Source organism: Neophocaena asiaeorientalis, unplaced genomic scaffold (genome assembly GCF_003031525.2).
Source record: "Neophocaena asiaeorientalis asiaeorientalis breed wild unplaced genomic scaffold, Neophocaena_asiaeorientalis_V1.1 scaffold946, whole genome shotgun sequence".
Lineage (NCBI taxonomy): Eukaryota > Metazoa > Chordata > Mammalia > Artiodactyla > Phocoenidae > Neophocaena > Neophocaena asiaeorientalis.
Genome location: NW_020175049.1, coordinates 1482765 through 1504649, shown reverse-complemented (window position 1 = coordinate 1504649; position 21885 = coordinate 1482765). Strand labels below are relative to the sequence as shown.

Sequence of the window (21885 nt, the reverse complement as noted above, 5' to 3'; positions counted from 1 at the left end):
CAGCTGGGGAATCCTCTGGTCCTTCCAAAACTCTCTCCCTTCCACACCCAGGAGGGAGAGCTGAGGCAGAGGCCGAAAGCCCCAGGGGGGAGAAGCAGACACTCTGAGGAGACGTAGCACATGAGCCATTAAAATGATCAATTAGGTGACAGTGTTGAAACACTGACAACTAAAAGATTCCACCCATGCCTGGCTCTCATTTATCTCCCTCAGCCTAGCAGAATGCCTGACACCTACTAAACACTTCATAAACTTAAAAAAAGATAAGTAAAGAGAAAGTGCTCACAAAATAATCTTCATTGAAGAAATCAGAACAAAATTAGGGGTACAGTATGATTCATTAGGTAATACTGTATCTACAGCTACGTATACGCACAGAGAAACATCGGACAGGAGCACAACTGTAGCATAGTGGGAGAAACGCCATTTCCTTCTCCTTTTAAAATTCTGAATAATGTTTTAAAGTTACTTTAGTAATAAAAATTCTAAAAGTCAAGACATAATCTTTACTCATAAAGCAACAAAAACCCGGGCAGGCAGTGCGGTACGGTGTGGGGAGAGGAGCGCTCATGTGGATTAGGACCCACTCCTGCCACTTCTAGCAGATCTTCTTGGGCCAATTAATCTCTCTGGGCCTCAGTTTCCTCAGCTGTAAAAAGAGGGTAATAACTGAGCCCCACTCACAGGGTTATTGTCAGGCTGAAACAGGGTGGTCTGTGAAAAGGGCCTGGCCCTGATTACTCATAGTTTCTCACCATCTTTTCTGGTGGGTTTGCTACAAGTTGGCACTAACTCTAAACTTTAGCACATCATCGCTGAGTGCTGGACCTTCAGTGATAAAGGATCTAAGGCATCTGCTAGAGGTAACCAACACCCTTCCAAGGGATGCAATGGCCTAAGAATCAGTCTCAAGCCGTTCCACTTCTTGCCTAGAGCCAGCTTTTTGGAGGGAGAGAGAGAGAGAGAGAGAGAGTTACCCATCCACGTTTGCGCGGTTCCACACGTCCTTGTGGCTGAGGGACAATTTCAGTAAAACCCAGGCGTGTGGCTGGGGAGGGGAACCACAGTGCAGAGCAGACCTTGAAGATGGGTCTTAATGAGCAGCTATAAGGCTGTGCCACCATGCAGCCTCCCTTCTCCTAGGCTGGTGGGGAGGCATATAGAGAAGAGATTTAGCGGTGGGAGAATACCTAGCAACTTTCTGGTCCAGGCCCTAATTGTACCAGAAGGGGATGGTATCTAGACAGGTACAGGGACTCACCCGGCTGTCAGGGGTACCGGGACCAGGGTCCCTGCTTGCCGGGCCAGCACTTTGCGTGCTCTTCTTGTCCTCCCTCCTCCCCCTCCCACCCCCGTGAGTTCTCAGCTCTGAAGCCAGGTCTGTCTGCTGCTCCTTCATTTGACCGTATCTGTGGATGAAGCCTGAATAAGCATCGCTTCTCATTAGAGGCTACAGTGCTTGTTCTTGTTTAGAAATGAGGATGTTGTGTGGCATCCAGGGAGGAAGGAGGCCATGCAGAGTCACAACAAGCTTTCTAGAGAAAGATCAACTCAGAATGCAAATAAGTATAAGCTTTTTGACGATATGAATCGAGAATCTAAAGAATGACCATTCCCTTTGCTTCAATATTTCCTTTTCTAGGAATTTATCCTTGGGAAATCATCAGAGATGGAAAGACTGATCTGCAAAAACGGGTATCACAGCACAATTATATTTGCAAGAAGACTAGAAACAACCTAAACGTCCAAGAGTGGAGGGTTTCTTACGTGAATTGTGATACACCAGGCAGCTATGAAAATGACCTTGTGGAATAATGGCTAGTGACCTGGGAGAAAACTCATGACATACATTACACTTAAAAAAGCAGGATACAAAACTGTATATGCAATATAAACTTAATTTTGTTTTTAATAAACGTTTCAGAGGGATAAGGCTGGAAAGAAATATCCCAAATTGTAAACAATGATTATTACTGGCTTGTGTGACTAATATTTTATTTTTAATACTTCTCTGGAGTTTTCTCAATGAACATGAGAAAACGTTTTTCTCAGATGGACATGCACTGTTTTTAAACCCAGAGATAAATATCACCAAGAAGAAATTCTTTTATGTTCATGGTACAGAGACACAGAGCTGAGAACTGCAGACATGCACAAACACCATGACACAGCGTGGTGGTACCCAGAGCAAACTCTTGGCTGGGGTTTGAGCTCCTTAAATCCTAAACCTCCTGGAAGCCTGCAGGTGGCTCTCAGCCACAGCTCGGGTCAGTTTCTCTCCCTGGGTTTGCAGGATTGCTCATCTGCCTGATCCAGACATTTCAGCCCTTGGTCCTGGTGCTTTGAGTTTTAATCCTTTTACAGGGGTAGCTGGCCTCTAAAATGCTGAAAAAACACAGCCCAGCAGCCACTCTCGCCTCAGCGGCTTTCTTCACTAACGGATCAGAGAGAGGCCATGAGGGCAATGGAAGCTGCCTAGGGACACGGGACAAGGAAGCACAGAAAGCCCGCGCAGGGGGTACCTTGGCAGGAGGTAGGGGAGCAAGAAGACCCAGCAGTGGCTGGGGGAGAGGATGGGACTGGGAGAGTGGGATGGGCAACCAGGGAGGAGAGAGGTCCTGGCATCACAGCCATGTAGGGGAGGTGTCCTGGCAGCGGGGACCCCAGAATGAAATGGCCTGATGCTTTGTAAACAGAACCACCACACAGAGGTGCTCCCCACGCCATCCCAGCTGCCACCCTCTGGCTCCCGGCCCAGGCAGCGCGTTACCTCGTTGTTGGTGCCCACATCCAGCAGGACAGGGAGGCACTGCTGCGGGTTGACGCCTCCGCACGCCGTGTACAGGGCCAGCTTGCCCACGGGGATGCCCATGCCGTAGCAGCCCAGGTCTCCCAGGCCCAGGATGCGCTCCCCATCAGTCACCACCACAGCCTGAAAGACAAAGCAGGACGCCATCAATCAGGGACAGCACCTCCTGTGACAAAGTGCTCGTTTGTACAGCACGTCAGGCCTGTCGACTGGACGCCCACCGCCTCTGCGGCGGGATGAAACAGCTTGTCTGGGATAAGGCCAAAGGATGCTTTCAACTGCAGGTGGCGGGCCCTTCCCCCATCCCCTCCCCTTTCTGGCAGGGCTGGAGAGAAAACCCGCCGAGGTGAGATGATGGAAAGACACCGGTCTGCATTCCGAGGTTCTGTTCCTGCAGGAACAGCTGGAGGGAACCCACACGGTGTCATTCTCCCTCAAAGAAATTAAGCAGCCTCTCTCAGCTTGAGCTCTGGGGCTGGGGACAGGGAGGGAAGGCAGAATGAAAGGAGATAATAAAACAAGTGTTTATGCTGCTACTACAGCCCCGGGGTTTAGAGACCCATATATGTGCTCTCTGCCCTGTTCCGGGGTATAATAAATCCAATCTGCAAAAACCAGAGCTCCTTGTGACATCTGCTAGGGTCACTATTCCACGGGAAACCAGGAGGGTTCTCAAGCTGTACTGGGATTATCTTTGTGTTTTGGCAAAAAATCACAGAAGGCATAGTAGGCACTAGACATAGTACTAGTTCCAGGCTTACCTACTGTGAATTAACAGATGCTGATGGAGCTGATAGCGATGACAGAAATAGTCATATGATAATGATGGCTATTCATTCCCTCATTCATTCATTTAATACATCTTTATGAAACACCTGCTTTGCAGAAGACAGTGTGCCAAATCCCGGGGGAAGGAGGTTCAGTTTGCTCATCTATAAAAACAAGAATGCGTGGACCCAGCCCTCTAAAGGACTAATGGGCAAAAGAGAGATGGAACATGTATAGTTATACTGACTCTGGGGGGAAAGTGTGAGGGCAGCAGAACGGCTCAAGGGCAGCAGAGACCGAGAGAAGGGAGAGGTACTTCCTGTAGGATAACCTTTCTTAGGTGAGGGGACACACGTGCCACATCTTGGACAGGTGGAGATTATCCATCAGGGGTACAGCTGGGGAGAAAGGTATTTGATGCAAAAGGAAATTAAGGTTCAGGGTAGAAGTGGGGGGGATGTAGGCTGTGTGTGTGGTTTCAGGTCCCACGAAAGGAGAGAATGGAAAGTCAGACTGCAAGGGGCCCTGAATGTCAATCCAAGAAGAACCCACCAGGGTGACAGTGAAGTTGTTTATAGGTCACCTCAACTGGCTCTCCAGCACTGGTTCCCTCCATCCCTAAATGAGTGGAGTTTATGGGGCCACCCAGCCCTCCACCGGAACCAGCTGTGGGTCAGGACTTAGGACCAGCTCTGAGCTGTGGCTGTCCTGGTTGGCCCCAAGCGTGGTGCCTTGGGCACCGCAGAGGTCAGTTTACTCCACGCAGGTACAGTGGTGGGCTGGGCACCGGCGATAAAGAGACGAAGACCCACTCCTACTGGGGAGGGTTTATGATCCAGCACCCACAGGCTCCGTGGAATCTTCTCTCTCCCAGGGTGAGAGCACACAGGGCTGTGCTGCCTTTTGGTAGAAACAGGTGTAGAGACTCGTAAAGCCACACCTCCACTGCTGGAAAGGGGCTCTGGAGAGCGCAGCGGCCCCATGAAGGTCATGCTGTCCCCCCTAGATTGGTCTCCTGCCTCCTGAGCGAGTGTCCCTGTCCTGCATCTCACTTGCTCCTCCCCAACCCTGGCAGGGAGGCCCGTCTGGGATAGTTATCTGTGTTTCACAGGTGAGTAAACTGAAGCTCCTGGACCTTCATGCTCTGTACATATTTGTTAAGTATCAGCCAACCGCCAGGCACTGTGCTGGATGTTTCCACATCAGTTATCTTAGAAATATTAGATAACTTACCACGGGCACCTTGCTTGTATATGTGGCAAGTCGAGATTCTAATCAGGCTTTGGGTACCTGGTTCAGGGCTCTTTCTACAACACGGCTGGGCTGGGAAAAAGCACCTGTGCTCTTGGCAAAGTCCTGTCCCGCCTTGGTGTTGCCCTCTCCGCAGCCTCTGACCCGCTGCTGGCAGCTCTCCCCAGTGAAGCCTGTGCCTTCACGTTACCCCTGAGTGCCCAAACTCTGGGCATTTCTCTACCATCTCTCCTAATCAGAGCCTCCCTATTCTGGTTCCCATTCTCTTAGATTTCTCTCTGCTGAGGGGCAGTGAGTGACACGGAGTTCAACAGAGGAAATCGGCTATGACTCCAGGGTGTTCTCCTTATAACTCTGGGGCCTTTCAGGATGGTAGCGGGGGGACTTCCCTGGCAGTTTGGTGGTTAAGACTCCACGCTCCCAATGCAGGGGGCATGGGTTCGACTCCTGGCTGCGGAACTAAGATCCCGCCTGCCGTGCAGTATGGCCAAAAAAAAAAAAAAAAAGATGGTAGCGGGGCTCTGCAGGGCCACCCTCCCAGCCTGGGGATGGATGTCCAAAGGTGCTTGACTACATGCCTGACTCCTCCGAGGGAATGTCTCACCTCCATCTGTCATCCACTCTCCATCCTGTAGTGCTAAATGGCTGGGTTATTGCAACAGCTTCACAACCAGGCTCAAAGGCCTTTAGTTACTTCTAACTGTCCATAAAATAGAGTCCAAAAGGCTTATCTCTTTAATGACAGGAACCCAACATACCTTCTGAAACTCTACACACAATTGCCCCCTCTAGCAGAACTGGCCTCACTCCCATCGGACACACTCTGAATTCACCAATAATCTCTAGCCTCTCAGCCTCTATATTCCTGTCACTTTCTGCTCTTTCTCCAGCAGTGCAAATCCTGCCCGTTACAACCCAATGTGATTTCTCCTGGCACTGGCTGTATCTACCACACACCTGGCCTGCTCAACCTTCCTGTCTGCCTGCCTGCCTTCTGCAGACATTTATTAAGTACCTACTGCTTGCCAAGCCCTGCATAGGTGCGATTTAAAAATCTGATGGTGACAGCATTTGGGTTCTTATTTAACATTTTAAAAAATGTCCATTTAATCTCACCAAATAGCCTAAAGGTTAATGGCAGGGGTTTGGGCATCTGATAACCAGTATTCGGATCTAGGTTCCTTGATAACCCGCCAATATGTAATCTTGGGTCATCAGATAACTTTTCTGAGTTTTAATTTTCCATAAAATGGGAATAATAATAATGTCTAACTCGTCAGCTTGTTGTAAAGATGAAATGAAATAATAAGTGTCTCATTTTAACCAGGTGCCTTGTGATTGGCAAATGGCCGCTGCTTGTATGATTACATTGATGGTTAGGACTGGGGGCAAAGATTACATAGTAGAATTTTTAATTGTTTCATCTGTCTTTAGTTCAGCCTCACCATAGAAAGGCCATGCAACAATTATATCTGTTAAATGAGTGAATGAAAAGGAAACCAAGGGGAGACCTTGGCAGCTTTTAAGCAAGTCTGGCCATGAGAAACTCAACCGCATTCTAACCTTGACATTGTCATTCATTCCAATGGCAAATACTGTCACCTCTCAGCAAACACTTACAGCTCACCATCTGCCAGAGATTGCCACTTGGATGTCCAACAGTCCTCTCCAATCCTCCAAGCCCTTTACCAAATGAATCCGCTTTTCCCCTTCTCTCCTTCTCAACGTTCCACTTCTGCTGTCCTCCCTCACTCTGTTACCTCCTACCTCCCGGGCTCAAAACTGCCCAATCTACTTTGACTTCTTCTGTCATCAGTCAACCACAGTCAATTGGGCACCAAGTTCTGCTGATTTGACCTGCTTCCATTTTTCTCACCTGTTTCATGATCTTCATCCCTATTGCTAACCTTAGACCAGCCCATCTGCATCTCACTTGACCACTTTAGTGGTTCCCTGATTGGTCTTTCTATTCTTGGATTCTCCCTACTCCATTTCATTTTTCCAAAGCACACCCAGATTTGTCATGTTCTTGCTTCCAAACCTCCGATGGCTCCTGATGCCTATAAAATAAAGCTCAAACATCCTCGACTGACATTTGAGGCCTTCCGTGGTCTACGCCCAATCTGCTCTTTGAATTTCCCCTTTATCCACTCCATGCTGCATCCAAACTGAAAGGCTGTTAATCTTTATAAAGTGTGTGTTTTCTTGACTATACACCATCTTACACCTCAATCCCTATACTTCCTTGATCCAAACCCTACCATCCTTGCACGTTTCAAGGAACAATTCAAAAGGCACTTCCGTCCATGAAGCTTCCCTTCTGGAAGTTATCACTCCCAACTCTGCATTCCTATGGCATTTTCCTCTCCCACAGCACCTATCCCTTTCTTCCTTGTATTATAGTTATATATATTTCCTTGTCTTTCATAGCAACTCTTTAAGGGCAAGTAAAGGGTCTTGTCCCCTTTGATTCTTTAGCGCTTAGCTTGGGACCTGCAATGTGATATGAACTCAGTAACCGATGGACAAGGTCATAGATCCAACACAGAGAGCAAAGGCTCTTCTCCATGGGACTGAATTCAGAACTGGAGTAGATGAGCAAGTTCAGAGAGAAGATGCTGCATCCTGTTTCTCGTGACGTCAGTGGAGCCAGAGCTGTGGGTCACTGGAGAAGTCGGGGTCAAAAGGCTGAGGGCAAACTTGAGCAGCACCCTGGGGTTTTAGAGCCCAGCAACAGCTACCAGTGGACTGGCTCACAGTTTCCTTGTTCGGATGGCTTTTACAACTCATAACCCCTCTGTAGTATTTCAGATGGCGAGGAGGAGATTGAGATGACTGAGGGATGGTGCGGCCCATTCTTTCTCTGCCTGCCTAGCTTCTGACTTACTGCCACCTCCCTCAGCCTGGGTGGACCCAATGGGGCTGACCCAGGACTGATCGGAGGATCACGCCTCCTTGCTTGCTCTGGCTCTGGTTTCCCTGGACTTGGAGCTCTGGGCATGGGCTGCCCATAGCACTGTGTGTGAGGCCCTCCCCTTCCTCCTGCTGTGCCTTCCTTCCTGCTTATCCTTCCCTTTCCTCCTCCTTTTTTCTCTCTCTCCACAACATAAATAATGCACAGTCCGTGGTCTCAAATCTTGGTTCCATCCCTCATGAGCAAAGCTGAGCTAACCTCTCAGCTTCTTTGTCTATAAAATGGGGATGACAACAACCCCTGCCTCTTGGAGGGTCACTGGGAGAAGTCAGTGAGTTAGTCTGTGTGGAGCACTTAGCAGAATGCTGGTGAGGTAGACAGGGTGCTGTGCCGCCCAGATTCCCCTTTTAGGAACGAAGGGGTTATTCCCCCAGTGGTACCCTCAGCTATGAGCCTATTCTGAGACTTTCCTCAACTGAAGAGAGCCACCTTGACCAAAGTCACACCCCATTCCCAGGGCAGCAGCCCACAACCAATGAATGATGGATGTAGGGGTACCAAGGCCCAGATCCCTTGGCCCAACTCAGGATGACTCTGAAGGACCATCCCTGTTCATGAGCCTCCTAGCACACCCAGCTGGGTCTTCCGATGGCTCCCACTTAGCCCAACCTCTCTCCCTTTTTCCTGTCCTGCTTCCTTTCCTTCTAGAGGTGTCGATCCCAAGAGCACTGCCTAATATGCCAATCTTCATCTCAGAGAATGTTTCCCAGGAAAGCCAACTGCTGACACCGAGTGGGGTTTAACCTATACTGGGCGTGTGCATGACAGGCAGGCACTTAGCACTAACATCTGGTCCAAGTTTAAAGGCCCAAGTGGCTGGTGCCCAGAGGCAGGGGATGCTCCTTTGGCTCCAGTACTCGGCCACCTCCCAGCAACGCCTTCCCAAAGCTGCTGGGACTGGGATGAAGGAGAGATTTAGGACCTTGGGAAAGCTCTTGGGGAGGAGGGCTTTTCTGAGTTGACCATTCCTCCTGGCTCCGGGAAATGGTCTCTGTGGGAAAGAGTCAGAAAAGCAGTTCTCACTCCCCTTTGTGATTTATGCTGGAAAGCTCTGGGTGGGCCAGGCTGGCCCATCCTCCCTGAGCAAGAGGGGCCCACAAAACTTCATGGTCCCCAAGACCTGAGCTTTGGCCTCACTTCCCTCACAGCCTACTCCTATTACATCTCAGTCTGCAGTTCCGCTTTCTGGCTGGGAAGCCACAGAAACTCAGCTTTTATCTTCTGAGTTGTTTCAGAAGCTTCTCTGAACTACCCCTCCCCTCCAGCCAACAACATCAAGGTCCAGAGATACCTGTGCCTTGCAAAACTCTGCCTGCCTGCCCTATTCAGAAGCTGGGGAAGCGATGGCTCAGCAGCAGGGCTCTGGGTTACTTGTGGATGTACTTGTGGATGACCGTGGGTACCACTTAACACCAGCTTGCTCATCTGAGAAAAGTCATGCCCCTACCCTACCGCTTCTCCAAGACCCACCTGGAGGGTTTCAGAAGCACTCCTTACTCCACTCTGGTCACAGTGTGAAAATCAAATGAAATACTGAAGGGGAGTCTCCATTAGCACCAGAGTACCATGAAAGGGTTAATGAGCAGAGATTCCCTACTTAGGGAAGGAGTTCTTCATCTCCTCTTTTAAAGGTAACTGGAGAAAACACACCAATAAACAAGAAAAACTGTGGCTTAGAACATTCTGAACCTTTGAAAGGGCAGCCCTGGAGTGAGAGAGAAGGACCGTCCTGAAAAAGGCCGGTGACGGGGCAGGGTAGAGACTAGGGGCAACCTGATCAGTCCTATTTGACTTGTACACATGCCAAATTATGCACCCAATATTCAGAGCTCCTGGTTTTTCTAGAGAAGTCAGAAATCCAGGGTTTAAAAAAAATTTTTTTTTCAAATGAAGTCTCTTAATTTTAAAATGTTGTCCACGAATTCAAATTTTTCAAAAGTCACTTTATTTATTCAACAAACTTTTATTTATTATCTTTTGTATATCAGTCGCTATGCTAAATAGGTTCTGTTGATCCAAAGATGAATAAAAGAAAGTACTTCCCCTCTAAGACAATTTAAGAAAACACCCCCCACAAACACCCAAGGAATTTAACAGAAAATACTTCTACCAATTATATGACTCTCAATGTTTTTAAAAATTGTATTTGCAAATAAGACGATCAAATTTTAAATGGGACAACTGCTCTCACTTGAGCTATAGCATATAAAATTAATAACATTAAAAAGTAAAATTAAAGTGAGTGTTTTTCAAAGAATTCCTTTTCAACTGCTAAAATTTGTTTCATTTTTTAAAAATTGACTTTATTGCTAATAAGACCAGCCAATGTGCCAGAAGGAATCTAAATAGGATGCCAATACATACTGTTCACAACACAGATTCAGAATTAAAAACTCTTGGCCTTTTTTGGGTCCAGGTCTCCTTAGACAGTTTTCCCTCCAGCTTTGCTTTGACCCCAGCCACTGTGAGAAGAGGATATAAAACACTGTGGGTTCCAGAATGTTCTGTGCCTGGAAGATCTCCATTCAGAATTTTTGGCCAAATGTCCCATTAATTCCCCTTTGACTAAGGCACTTTGGGGTCAGATGAACTTGGGGTCTATGAAGATTACAGAAAAGGGACTGGGTCCACAGTTCACACCAAGGCTACATGTTTCTGAAATTTGGGGTGAGGCCAGACTCTGCTGTAGGGATTTAGGAGGGAGTTAGCTCGGGGCAGCCTTTCCCTAATGAAAGAATTTGTTTTTCAAAAGTCACTTTAAATCAAACATCTCTAGGGACCAAATCGACTGGCTGCCCTTTTGTGGTCTGTGGTTCCCTGGTAAGGGGACCCCCTCCTCGGCCAGCCTTAGGCGTCTGCAGTCTCTTCCCTGCACTGCTGTGTGTGCTACAGCCGCCTCGTCCACCTCCAGCAATGACAGAGTCCATTCAAGTGCCCTTCAGTGTTGTACAGAATTTATCATAGTTAATCCTCACAATTTCCTGTTGTGAGATCAGAGAGGTTATCCGAACACACAGCAGGTAAATGGAAGATTCAAGACCAGAACTCAGGTCTGCCTGGTTGCAAAGCCAGAGCTGACTCTTCTACATAGTTTCTGAGACTGACCTCTGGCCTCCTCCAAAGTGAAACAGGAGTATAGGGGTGGAGGGGGAGAGGTGGCCCCAGGCATTCACCCGTCCACTCTGGGGTACTGCAGGGTGAGTGGCCAACAAGCCACCCTGTTTGTTCCTCATCCTCGGGCTCCTGTCTTCGGCAGCACAGACAGTCTACTGTAATTGTTTCCAGGTCAGTCTCTCTAACTAGCCTGCAAGCTCCTTGAGGTTGGGCCTGTGCACCTTCTTTAACCCTGAGCCCCCAGAGAACTCTTACAGAACAGATGTTACTAAATGGCTGTTGAATGCAACTGAATTAGATGCACTGGCCCAGATATCTACTCACGAAACTTATGCTTTTCCTGGAGGCTCTGGATACTTCGCCTTGTTTGAGGCCTGCCGAGTTCCACCTCTCCCAGGGTGACCCCAAAGCCCTCATTTCTCTTTCTCTAAAATCACAACAGATGCATCTCCATCTCTCTGGAGACACTTAGAACTTAGAAGGTTCTCAGAATATGTTGGTTGAAGTCCATGGATACTTAGCATTCAAGGTTCTATTTTGAATTCATATCTTGATTTCCCAGTCAGAGTGAAGCAATGTGGGGTCGGGGTCTGTGTTCTTCTCATTCTACACTCCTCAAAGCAGAGTCCTGGGTGCAGTTTTGTAAAGTTACGCCCTGACAAGAGGAGTGATGGGGACCTGAAATCCAGCCCATGAGCCCCTCACCAAGGCCCTGTGCCAGCCTGGAGGAAGCAGTGCTTTTCTCTTACTGGTTAAAAGGGGGTGTCTTTTCATCTTATTTTTTAATTCCTCATAGCTTGCACAGAGGCACCATAGATGTTAGTGCAGACCCCATCTCCCTGCTCCTGGCACAGGGCCTGATACCTGGAAGATGTTCATTGTGTCCACCTACTGAGTTCATTCAACTCAGCAAGCATCTACTGAGTGCCTACTGCGGACAAGTTTCACCACGGCTGAACCGTCCAGGAAGGAGGAAAGATTAGTCTGTAGGACCTCAGAGCATGGGAAGGCTGGAGTTAACTTCCCATCGAGTGAGCTGGTTTCCCTTAATGTGCTCAAGATTTTATTATAGATTCATCCTAGACACACCTTGGAAACTTGCTTCTTCTGGGACTGGGACCAAAAGTTGCAGGGCCAAGGCTTGCACGTAACCAGAGTCTAAGCAGATAGGCAGGAAAGAAGAGCACAGGGCACATCACACCCAGACAGAGATGTACGAGTTGAGCTCTTCACTGAGGCCAGGACTGGAGTCCAAGGGCCTCAGCTGTGGCTCAGGCCTGGCTGCTGAGAGCCAAGGTCTTGCCCTACTGGCTCTGGTTCTGAATGTCCCCGAGAGGGACAGAAGTGGGTGGGACACAAGGAGAGGTTGGTAGAGAGAAGCTGTACTCAATGCCTGGTGGATAGAGGTGGCCCAGGGAACTGGCAGGGACGGAGGGAGGGAGGGCCTGAGAGCAAACAACTCTCAGCCTTCCAGCATTGCCCCGAGAGGTACATATACTGGGCTTGGTCAGGTCCAACCACTCCCCTGCTCGAGTGCCAGAAACGCCCTCACCAAGCAGCCAGAAGATGTTCTGTAATTTTGCTTCACCCGTTTGTTTGCAGAAGTGACAATGATCTTAGAATCCAGAGTCCCTGAAACTCTTCCATAGAAGTCCCCATGACAGGAGGAGATCTGGGGACACAGCCAGAGGCTAACACGTTTCTACAAAGCTTCACCAATTTTGCGTTCTATATTATATCCTGTTTGTTACATATAAAAAAGTTTCCTTAAATGTTTCAAGTAAAATTGATGCTCCAGGAAACAGTGTCCCCCCCCCGCCCAACACATACACTGCAGTGTACGGCCAGGTGTGAAGACATCACTCATCATAAACCTTTTCTCTTGGTGCAGAATGTCCCTGCCCTCTATCTTAGTCCCTCCAACGCCAGACCGTCCAAACTCTACCCCTCAACTCAAGGCCTTGCTCCAATGTCACCTCTTCCACTAAGTCTTCCCAGATCCCCTTCAGGCTAAAAGTAATCTCGGCCTCCTTGAACACCCCCAGCTCTTCAGTGTGCCCTGTTTATCTCTGATTAGCTTCCACCTGTTAATCTTTTGTGTCTCTGTCTTATTTTCCTCATGAAAAGTCAGCCACTTGAGAAGAGGGTCTATGTTGGAGTTTTCCCTGAATCCACCATGGAAACTGGCAGTGTGTATATTCATCAGGTATGCAATACATGCACTACTACTACTACTAGACATTTTCACACGGATGCCTGGTGAATGCAAGCCTTTACTCCGTGGTGCATACGTGCTCGGCTGTAACTGATCTATGGTCTGGGCCTGGGGAAGGGATGCAGTGTCTTGCCTTCAGTGTTGTAATGGCCCATTTCATAGCTGAGAATGACTCTAGTCCAGGCTGAAAGGATTCATCCAACAATAGAGCAATATCAAAGAAAACAGGGCCATACCTTAATATTATCTTCTGGCCAAGAGTTCAGCATTGTTGCAAGATGGCCCTTGTCATGAATGGTGATAAACAGCCCACTGGGAAAAGAAAAACACATACACACAGAGAAACCAGTCAGACTAGGAACAGAGCAAAGACTACAAGTACGGTGTATCATTGCATCAGTTAATTTTAACCATAGACCTGGGCAAAAGGGGTCCCTGCCCAAAGCCCCAGCAATGTTAGCCCTGCTCTGGTTTTCCTCCAAGTCTTCCCCTCCAGAGGGCAAAGAGGTCCACGGGGCCGAGGGATGTACCCACCCGGAGCCTGTGTTCACAGAGCCTGTACCTTCCGTCCTCTCTCTAGACCAGGCACACAGGACCCCAGAATTCTCTGATTGAGTGGTCTCAAGGCTGCTTTTAGGGACTCTGTGAGCCTTTTCTCTGGGTCCCTCCTTCCAAGTACAGACTACACTGCAGTGGGTGGATCCCTGAGCCTGGGGCTATGACTGGTACTTGGACGTGTGGGTTGTGATGTCCAGACACTCATACACATGGCCTCTTGCAGTGGGGGATGGAGCTGGGGATAGGAAGGCAGGGGGGCTGCCAGCCTTGAGCCAGTTTTAGGGTCTGAGAATTCTAAATTCAAACTTGGCCTTCCAGACCATCACGAAGGTATATTTGTAAGGGTAGGAGGACGAGACATATTTTACTCAACAGTTTATTAGCAGTTAACAGTTATTAACAGTTACTGAATTTTGTGACCCATTATCTAAGTCATGCCCTCGTCAATAGTAAACACCCATGGCCCTGCTCTTTGGTCTCACCAGGCTTGTAAAACTCTCACCCCTTGAGGAAACCCACTTTCTGCTCCCTGTGCATCTCCACCCAGGCAGCCGAAGGCAGATGGAAACAATCCTACTACAGGGCAGACTGATCGGTGCCACCATCCACTCATCCCTGTCAGCCCACGTAGACTCTCAGTACTGACCAGCCTCTGTGCCCACAGAGTTTCTCTGGTCAAAATTCACTCTTTTCACTCTTTGCAAAGACTGTTTCAAAATCCTCTGTTCTCAAACCTCCAACTGCCTCACCCTTCCCCCCGCACTGCCCTTGTCTCTGATGTCACAGGAAGCATCTCTGTCAGTTTCCCACCAGTGAATCTACAAACTTCTGCATCCACAGCCAACCTCTTCATTCCTCTTGTTCCAGTGAAAATTACAGAGCCTCACACCGTTGATTATCCCTCCTCCCTCTCTCTGTCTCTCTCAATCTCTCACTCTACTAGATTTTCCATTATCTCTAAAATATGCCCAAGTCCATCATCTTAAAAGCTTCTGACTTCTGGCAGTGACAGAGTCACTTGGACAGAATAACATTTCTGCAGATAACAATGATGAGATGGTTAATCGTTAAACAATGTATTGTTATTGTTACGTTACAAAATTATTTTAAATTAAGGCAATGGAAGTTGGCCCAAAACAGGCAGACACTGGACGGGAATCTACCTTCGAAAGCAGGAATTAGATCCTTTGAGATCTGCAAATTTGCAGCTTTTTCCTGAGAGCAGTCTAATCTGCAAGCAACTTGGGGAAGCAGAAAGCCAAAGTCTTACTAGCCTGAGGTGTCAGAGAAGTGAGCTGGAGCTGGAAGAGCAGTCAGGAAGTGAAGGGGAAAGTTCTGGAAGGGAAGGAGATGCAGAGAGGATGAACTTCCAAGTCTGTGTGTAAAACCTGCCCAAATCACTGGCTGACCACTCAGGTATGCATACCCAAGGGCCTGGCAAAAAAAAAAAAGAAAAAAAAAGCTGCAGCTGAACGCTGAAAGAACCCAGCAGAGATTTCCATTGCTGCAGACCCGTAGGGACAGAGTTTGGAATTTGAGTCTGGCCAAGTTAAGTCCTTCCTAGAACAAAACTTACTCTTCTGAGGAACAAAACAATCTAGAGTTCATAGAATGTAGGGTACAGAGAGGTCCATTATAATAGTCTGCTTACTTTATACATGTCAGGCATTTTCCATAATAAAAAGTGTAAACAAAACAAGAAAAATACCACCAAAGCCCAAACTACTCTTGACTTTCACGCTCCTTGTTGAGACTGTTCTCTCTCTCTCCTTCCTTCCATAGCCAAATTTCTTGAGTATTGTCTACGCTGGCCACCTCCATTTTTACAGCTTCCCCTGAAACATGTCTTTTCTTAATATCGTGCTGCCAACACTGCTCTTGCCAAGGCCACCGATGACGTCCACGTCCCTAAATGGCAGCAGCTTTCTAGTCCCCATGTCCTTTGGCTTCTCAGCAGCATCTGACACTTTAAACCACTCCCCACCCAACCTCTGGCTTCTGCGACTCCACTCTCTGTGAGTCTTCTTCTGCCTCTCAGGCCGGTTCTTCTTAGTCCCTTATGCTGGCTCATCCCCCTATCAGGTGTTACAGCTCCTCAAAAACTTGCACTACCCCACTCTCCTCCTTACTCTTATTCTTTCTCTGTATAATCTCATCGGTGACCAAGGCTTTTGGCCAGTGACTCTCAAAGATCTGTAGACCAGAGATTCTCACCCTGGGCACTGTTCACATTTCGGGTTGGATAACCCTTTGCTGCAAGGGGTGGGGATGTCCTGGGTGCTGTAGAACGTTTGGCAGCGTCCTGGTCTCTACCCACTAGATGCCGGTTGCACCCCACGCCCTGTTGTGACAACCAAAAATGTCTCCAGACGTTGGTAAATGTCTCCTGGGGAGCAAATGTGACGCTGGCTTTAGTGCCATGGTTCTAGATCCTTATATTTAACTGCCTGCTTGACATCTCCACTTGTGTGTCTCAAAGGCACCTCAAACCTAACCCGTCCGGAACCAAATTTACGATCTAAACTTGCATCGCCATGACTCAAAGACAAGACAAAACGAAAATCCAAGAGAGACCTGATTCTTTTCTCTTGCTCCCTTTCTCAGTGACTATCACCCCCCTACAGCTAGTTTAACAACCTCAGACCCCTGGAAGCATCCTTGACACTGTCCTCTCCCCTTTTATACAACCCCTTGCCAAGTCCTTCCTTTCTACTCTGTAATTAGCTCCTGGTTCTTACACTTTATTTCATCCACGACACCACCTACCTGGTCCAGGCTCCCAACAGCTCTTCCTTAAAGCACCAAAATAACTTTGTAACATCCTCTCTTGTCTCTATCTAATCTATTTTCTACACAGTAGAAAGAGTGATGTTCTTGAAATCAAAGCCTTACCGTGCGATTTATTTTTGGCCGTGGCTTGTGGGATCTTAGTTCCCTGACCAGGGATTGAACCCGCGCTACGGCAGTGAAAGTGCTGAGTCGCAACCACTGGACCACCAGGGAACTCCAAAACCTTACTGTGTTATCCCTTGTGATAAATATCCTTCATGTCTTTCCATGGTTCTTGGAATGAAGACCCAAGTCCTTAGCATGGTCTACCAGCAAAGCCCTGTGTGGCCTGGCATTTGTCAACGTCTTCATCCTTATTTCATTCTCCAGTCATCGGCTGCACTGGCCTTCTTCTTTCCATTCCTCCATGTGCCATGATTTTCTTACTCTAGGGCAAGTTCACACACTGTTCCCTCTGCCTGGTACCCCCTGCCTCTCTTCACTCTATGTTTAGTTAATTTCTACTTATTCTTCTGATGACTTCCAAGTCAAAGCCGGGGCTCCTTGGTATATATTCTCAAAGTACCCCATACCTACATACACAAACCTGTTACAGTGATTTGTGTGGCTATTTGGTTAATATCTTTCCCCCGTTAGTCTGTAAGCTTCATCAGGGCAAGGTGAACATTTATTCTGTTGTTGTTGACCACTGTATGCCCAGACATAGTCCATAATGGATGCTCATACATAATTTCTGAATAAGTGGAGAAGTAAGTGAACTATAAAGATGGTTGAAGGTTGAGGGATGAAGATGAAAGGTGCTGAATAAAGTTGGAGCGAAGGAAACTTTCATGTGTGTTATGCTGTATCATGCTCAAGGGATCAGTGTGCTGAGCTGGGTGGTGCTGGGCTGTGCCTGTGGCTTAGAGCGGGGAAATGCACGTAGGAAGGCAGTGGACAGGCCAGTGGGGAGGAAAACCCCAGAGCCTACGACTTGGGAGTTGCAGGGCTCTTTCCAGCATGTTGATTGGGGGCGATGTGGGTCTTTGAATTAACTTATTCATTAGGTTTGAGAAAAAGTTCCAGGGGTTTGTCGTGCCATTCTGAAATGATCGTGGGGCACTCAGTTGTATCAATCAAGACAAAACCAAGTATCGGATTGGCTTTTTGGAACTTGTCGCTAAGGATCATCTCCAGGCAGTTTGAGTTTGGAAAAATCACACTGTGTTGATAATAATGAACTCCAAGGACTGAAGTTCAGGATGCTTCAAGCCATCCTGAAGTTTAAATGGTGGTATCTGTCTTGGTGTCGGTAGAAGGGTAAGTGGGCCAAGGTGAGCCTATACATCTGGACACTTTCAAGGAACCACCCCCTGTACCTCCAAACCAGCTGCTGCTCTGAGGTGTGGCCTGAGGAGGTCTTGTTAGGGCTGTGACTCTTCACCAGCTTCTATTTTTCCACAGCTGCAGCTCTCATATTCATAAGCAGCTTCCCCTCAGGTCATCCAGAGCTACTCACATGGAACAACAATGCTAACAAAGAGGCCAGTTCTTTCCAGATGGAAAAACCAGGTCTCAGCCCAAGGCTCACTGATGACTCATCTGTGACCTTGGGGAAGTCATTTACCCACATTAATTAATCCCAATGACGCACTCCTGGCCTTTAGCAGCTCTTGACCCTGACCTGTTTTGGAAATGTACCTCAGCCAAACAACTCCTGTTCTCAACTTTGCCTTTACCAGATAGAGGCTTAGTAATGATATTCAGCAAAAAGCTCACATGTTAAGGGGTAAGACACAGGCACCATTTTAGACCTTAGCAAAGCTCTGATGCAGTTAATTCTAAACACAGGAAAAGTGTGATTGTGGAAATAATCTGGTACATTAAAATAGGCTCTCTTTGTTGAAGATAAGAAGAGGGCAGAGGGACACTTCAAAGGAATATTTTTACAGTTAAATTTGAGCTATTAAAATTTCAAAAGACTCCTTTCTTTTTTGCATATATAATTTTATTCTCAGAAGAGATCACACTGCAAAAATAAAACCTTTTGAAATGTATTAACAGCTTTTAATCACTTCTCAAAGTACACTTCCGTCTATCACATAACTTGCGGCTACAAATCATCCCAAAAGGAATGCCCTGGATGAGGATTCTGAGATATCTAGTCCAAAGACCTCACTTTATAAATGAGGACACTGAAGTCCAGAGAGGTGATGTGACTTGTTTGAGGTCACACAGCTCATAAGCACCAGAACCTGCTTGAACCAAGGTCCTGAGTCCAGGGCTCTCTCTCTCTACTGACCCAGATCGCCTGTTCTCTCCATGGATCTAGTTCCCAACAGACAGCTAGGGATATGGACTGAAATGTACCAGAGATGCACACTGGGGCCACTAATGAAATACTTTTCTCTGATGCATGTTGGTGAGGAAGTAAAATGTGCAGAGTGAGGGATTATGATGATAAACGAATGGACTGCAGGTTCCAGTAGGATCCTAGGGGGTTGCTTGCCAAATTTCCTGGTGGAACTGTATCTAGACCAGCTCAAGAAGAAGATACTTCCAGGGAAGAAAACTTCTTAGATGTCCTCAGCAATCTACTTTCAGGTTAGACCACTTCCACTCGAAGAGTGGGGCACTATTTTCTCCAGCAATCCATGGTGATGGGGTTGGTTCTTACCTCTGCTGCCATGGTTGGTTCTTATCTCACTTTCTCATTTCTCAAGTGAGAAATGCAGACACTCATTCCTCTGCATTCCTTCTTAGCGGCTTCACGAAGAATATCTAGGTGCCATGGGAGGCACAGCTACCCACACCTGCTTAGTCTCACCAGAGACCTCAGGCCCACAGGAGTCCCTGAGGCTGGCGTGGGGATTTTCAGGGACTACTTCCCATAAAACAGATCACTGAAAGTGAGGAAGCTGCAAGCGACTCAAGTGAAGTTTTAGAGGAGTGGCAGAGGGAAGGTAGCATAGACTGGGGGTTAAATGTACGTGCTTTGCAGCCACAGCACTGGGTTCAAATCCTGCCTTAGCTCCTCGCTAGCTGTGGACAGGCTGCCCCTTCTTCAAGCTTCAGTTCCTCATCTGTAAAATGGAGAACTTGACATCAGTTGCTTCATGCCTTCGCTATAAGGATCAACTAAGACAATGCATATTTAAAGAGTTCACCGTGGTGCCTGCTGGCATGTAGTTAGTGCCCAACAAATGGCAGCTCTTAGCGTTGCTGAGTTAGTGTAGTTCATGGTTAGGAGTGCAGGCCCGGCAGTCAGACCGCCTGGGTCCAAATGCTAGCAAAATGTCCAGTGAGGAACCTGGCTTATAGTAAGTGCTCAGTAAACACTAGTAGCTAATCATTAATTTGTATTTTATACCAAGACTTATACCAAGTTAATGTGCACGTTTGCCAGGAACTAGGATTTACAGTTATATGTGCTTTTGGTGAAACAGGAAGGCAGTCAAAGTTTGGTAGAAAATCTTGCAGTATGAAGGTCACTGAGTGAGGGCAAAATAGAGTCCTTTGGTGATACACAGTTGGAACTAGCAGCTTTCCACATTCCCTGCAAGAACTTGTATTCAATAGGGTGAGATCAAGGGCAGCCTGAAAGGGAATACAAGTCACAAAAGGGCACTATTCACTCACTCCTCCATCCATCCATCCATCCATCTATCCACTGGGCTTTTGAATATTTCAGGAACCCTGTTTGTGCCTTATGCACATTATCTTAATTCCCATGCAACACTCTCAGACAGGCATCATCCCCATTCTACAGATGAGATTAAGATGGAAGAGGTGTGAAGGTAGAGGTGAGGTTTAAACACACGTCTCTTGGAGCATGGAAATGTGGCTCCTTTAGGTGTGGGATTTGGGACAAGTCTCTTCAATTCTCGGTGTCTTCGTTTTCTCTTCAGTAAAATGGGCACAATGGCTTCTCCATTATGGAGTGGCCGTGAGGATGAAGAAAGGCAAGTTCACACGCACTCTGCACACTGTAAAGCCCTGTAGACATGTGACTCTTCATATCTATCTGGCCTTGACCAATATGGTAAGTCTGAGAGGGGGTGTTAAGTGTGCCAGTCTCTCTGGTTTCCCGACGGCCCTTTCTGGGTGAATGGTGTAGTAATTTGGGTGCCAAGGAGCTCTCTGTATTCCACAGTTGGGTCTGTTTTAATCTTTTCTCCATGAGAAGGAGTCAGACCCTTCCCCCCACCCCCAAAATGAAAGCTGCTCTGTGAGACACTGGCTCTAACAGCTGGTGACATGTTCTACCACCCCGTCCTGAGGCACAAAAGGAAGCAGGAAGGTGGGAAGCTCCAGGAAGTGCTGGGCCTGGCTTCGCACTGATGTGGAAGCATTTCCAGCTTCTGACTGAATTATAGGCTGCCCCGGGAATCCCGAGGCACTGAGCATCCTGCAGTGAGCTAACACAACCTGAGCATTCATCCGGGCTAATGACTCCTCTGAGTAATTAGAACGGAACGCCCTTGGCGCTCCTGGTGCTGTGAAGATGGGCCTCTGGGTGAGAGGCTGTCGTGGGAATCTCTCATTGTTAATAGCCGTTAACTGGAACAGGAAAAAACAAAAACCAAAAAAAACAGAAATAACTGTAGCTACTGATACCTTCCCCCAAGTTTTTCCTGTTTACTTCAGGGAAGCAATTTTGGAACTTGAGGGAAGAAAAAATATATATAGTAAATATGATAAGCTGCCAACCTATGGAATCAGGGCTTAAATGAATGTCTTCCCTGCTTTACAGAACATTCCTGAAAAGTCGTGAGTTAATAAAATATACCTAAAATAGTACCATATGTGTACTCGGGAGGCTGCTGTTTAAAGGGAAGCTGCGGAAAATTGTTCGGGAGCATAAATCACTGTCCCCTGATTTATGGCTTTCACAAATTTGAACTTTCCTATTTTGGTTTCTAGAAACAGAACCCAGGTTCCTTCTCAGCTGACGCTTGGACATCAGGGCCTGAGAAGGAGGGACCAGAGAAGGGGGCAGCCCCCTCTCACATGGAGTTCTGGGGTAAATTTGTGGCCAGGGAAGGGAATGGATTCACGCTTAACAAAACTAAACACCTACTTTATTCTTTCTCATACGTAACTCATTTGGCCTAAAAGACATATTTGTTCCAGGCTGTTCATCCTGCAACAGGGCTGACCTGACACATTGGGCTGGAAGCGTTTAAAGGCCAGTATGTGATTCACCATCTTCTCTTTTTCCTTTGCCGCCGCCATCTGTACTGTTCCAGACGAGGCTACTACCTCAGGACCTGGCTCTGGAGTGAGGAAGACGCTGAGCACAGCCCCCAGCTGACCCACGGGACACGATGCAGAAGCACAGAATAAGCTTTAAGGGATGTTTGTTCCATAGCATCATGTAGCATGGTAAACCCTGTTCCACAAAACCTTTCAGAGATGCCCATTATG

The 21885-nt window shown here is 47.5% G+C and overlaps 1 protein-coding gene across 2 annotated transcripts in view; it reads right to left on the bottom strand.

The window, feature by feature from the left end:
• The window catches only part of ME3 (malic enzyme 3), a 275823-nt gene that overhangs the window by 51500 nt on the left and 202438 nt on the right, over positions 1-21885 (bottom strand). For both annotated transcript variants that reach the window (XM_024763609.1, XM_024763608.1), the window contains 2 exons: positions 13368-13443; positions 2771-2932 (listed from right to left, as the gene is read on the bottom strand). In XM_024763609.1, the coding sequence (XP_024619377.1) occupies positions 2771-2932; positions 13368-13443 (238 nt within the window). The remainder of the gene's footprint in view (positions 1-2770; positions 2933-13367; positions 13444-21885) is intronic.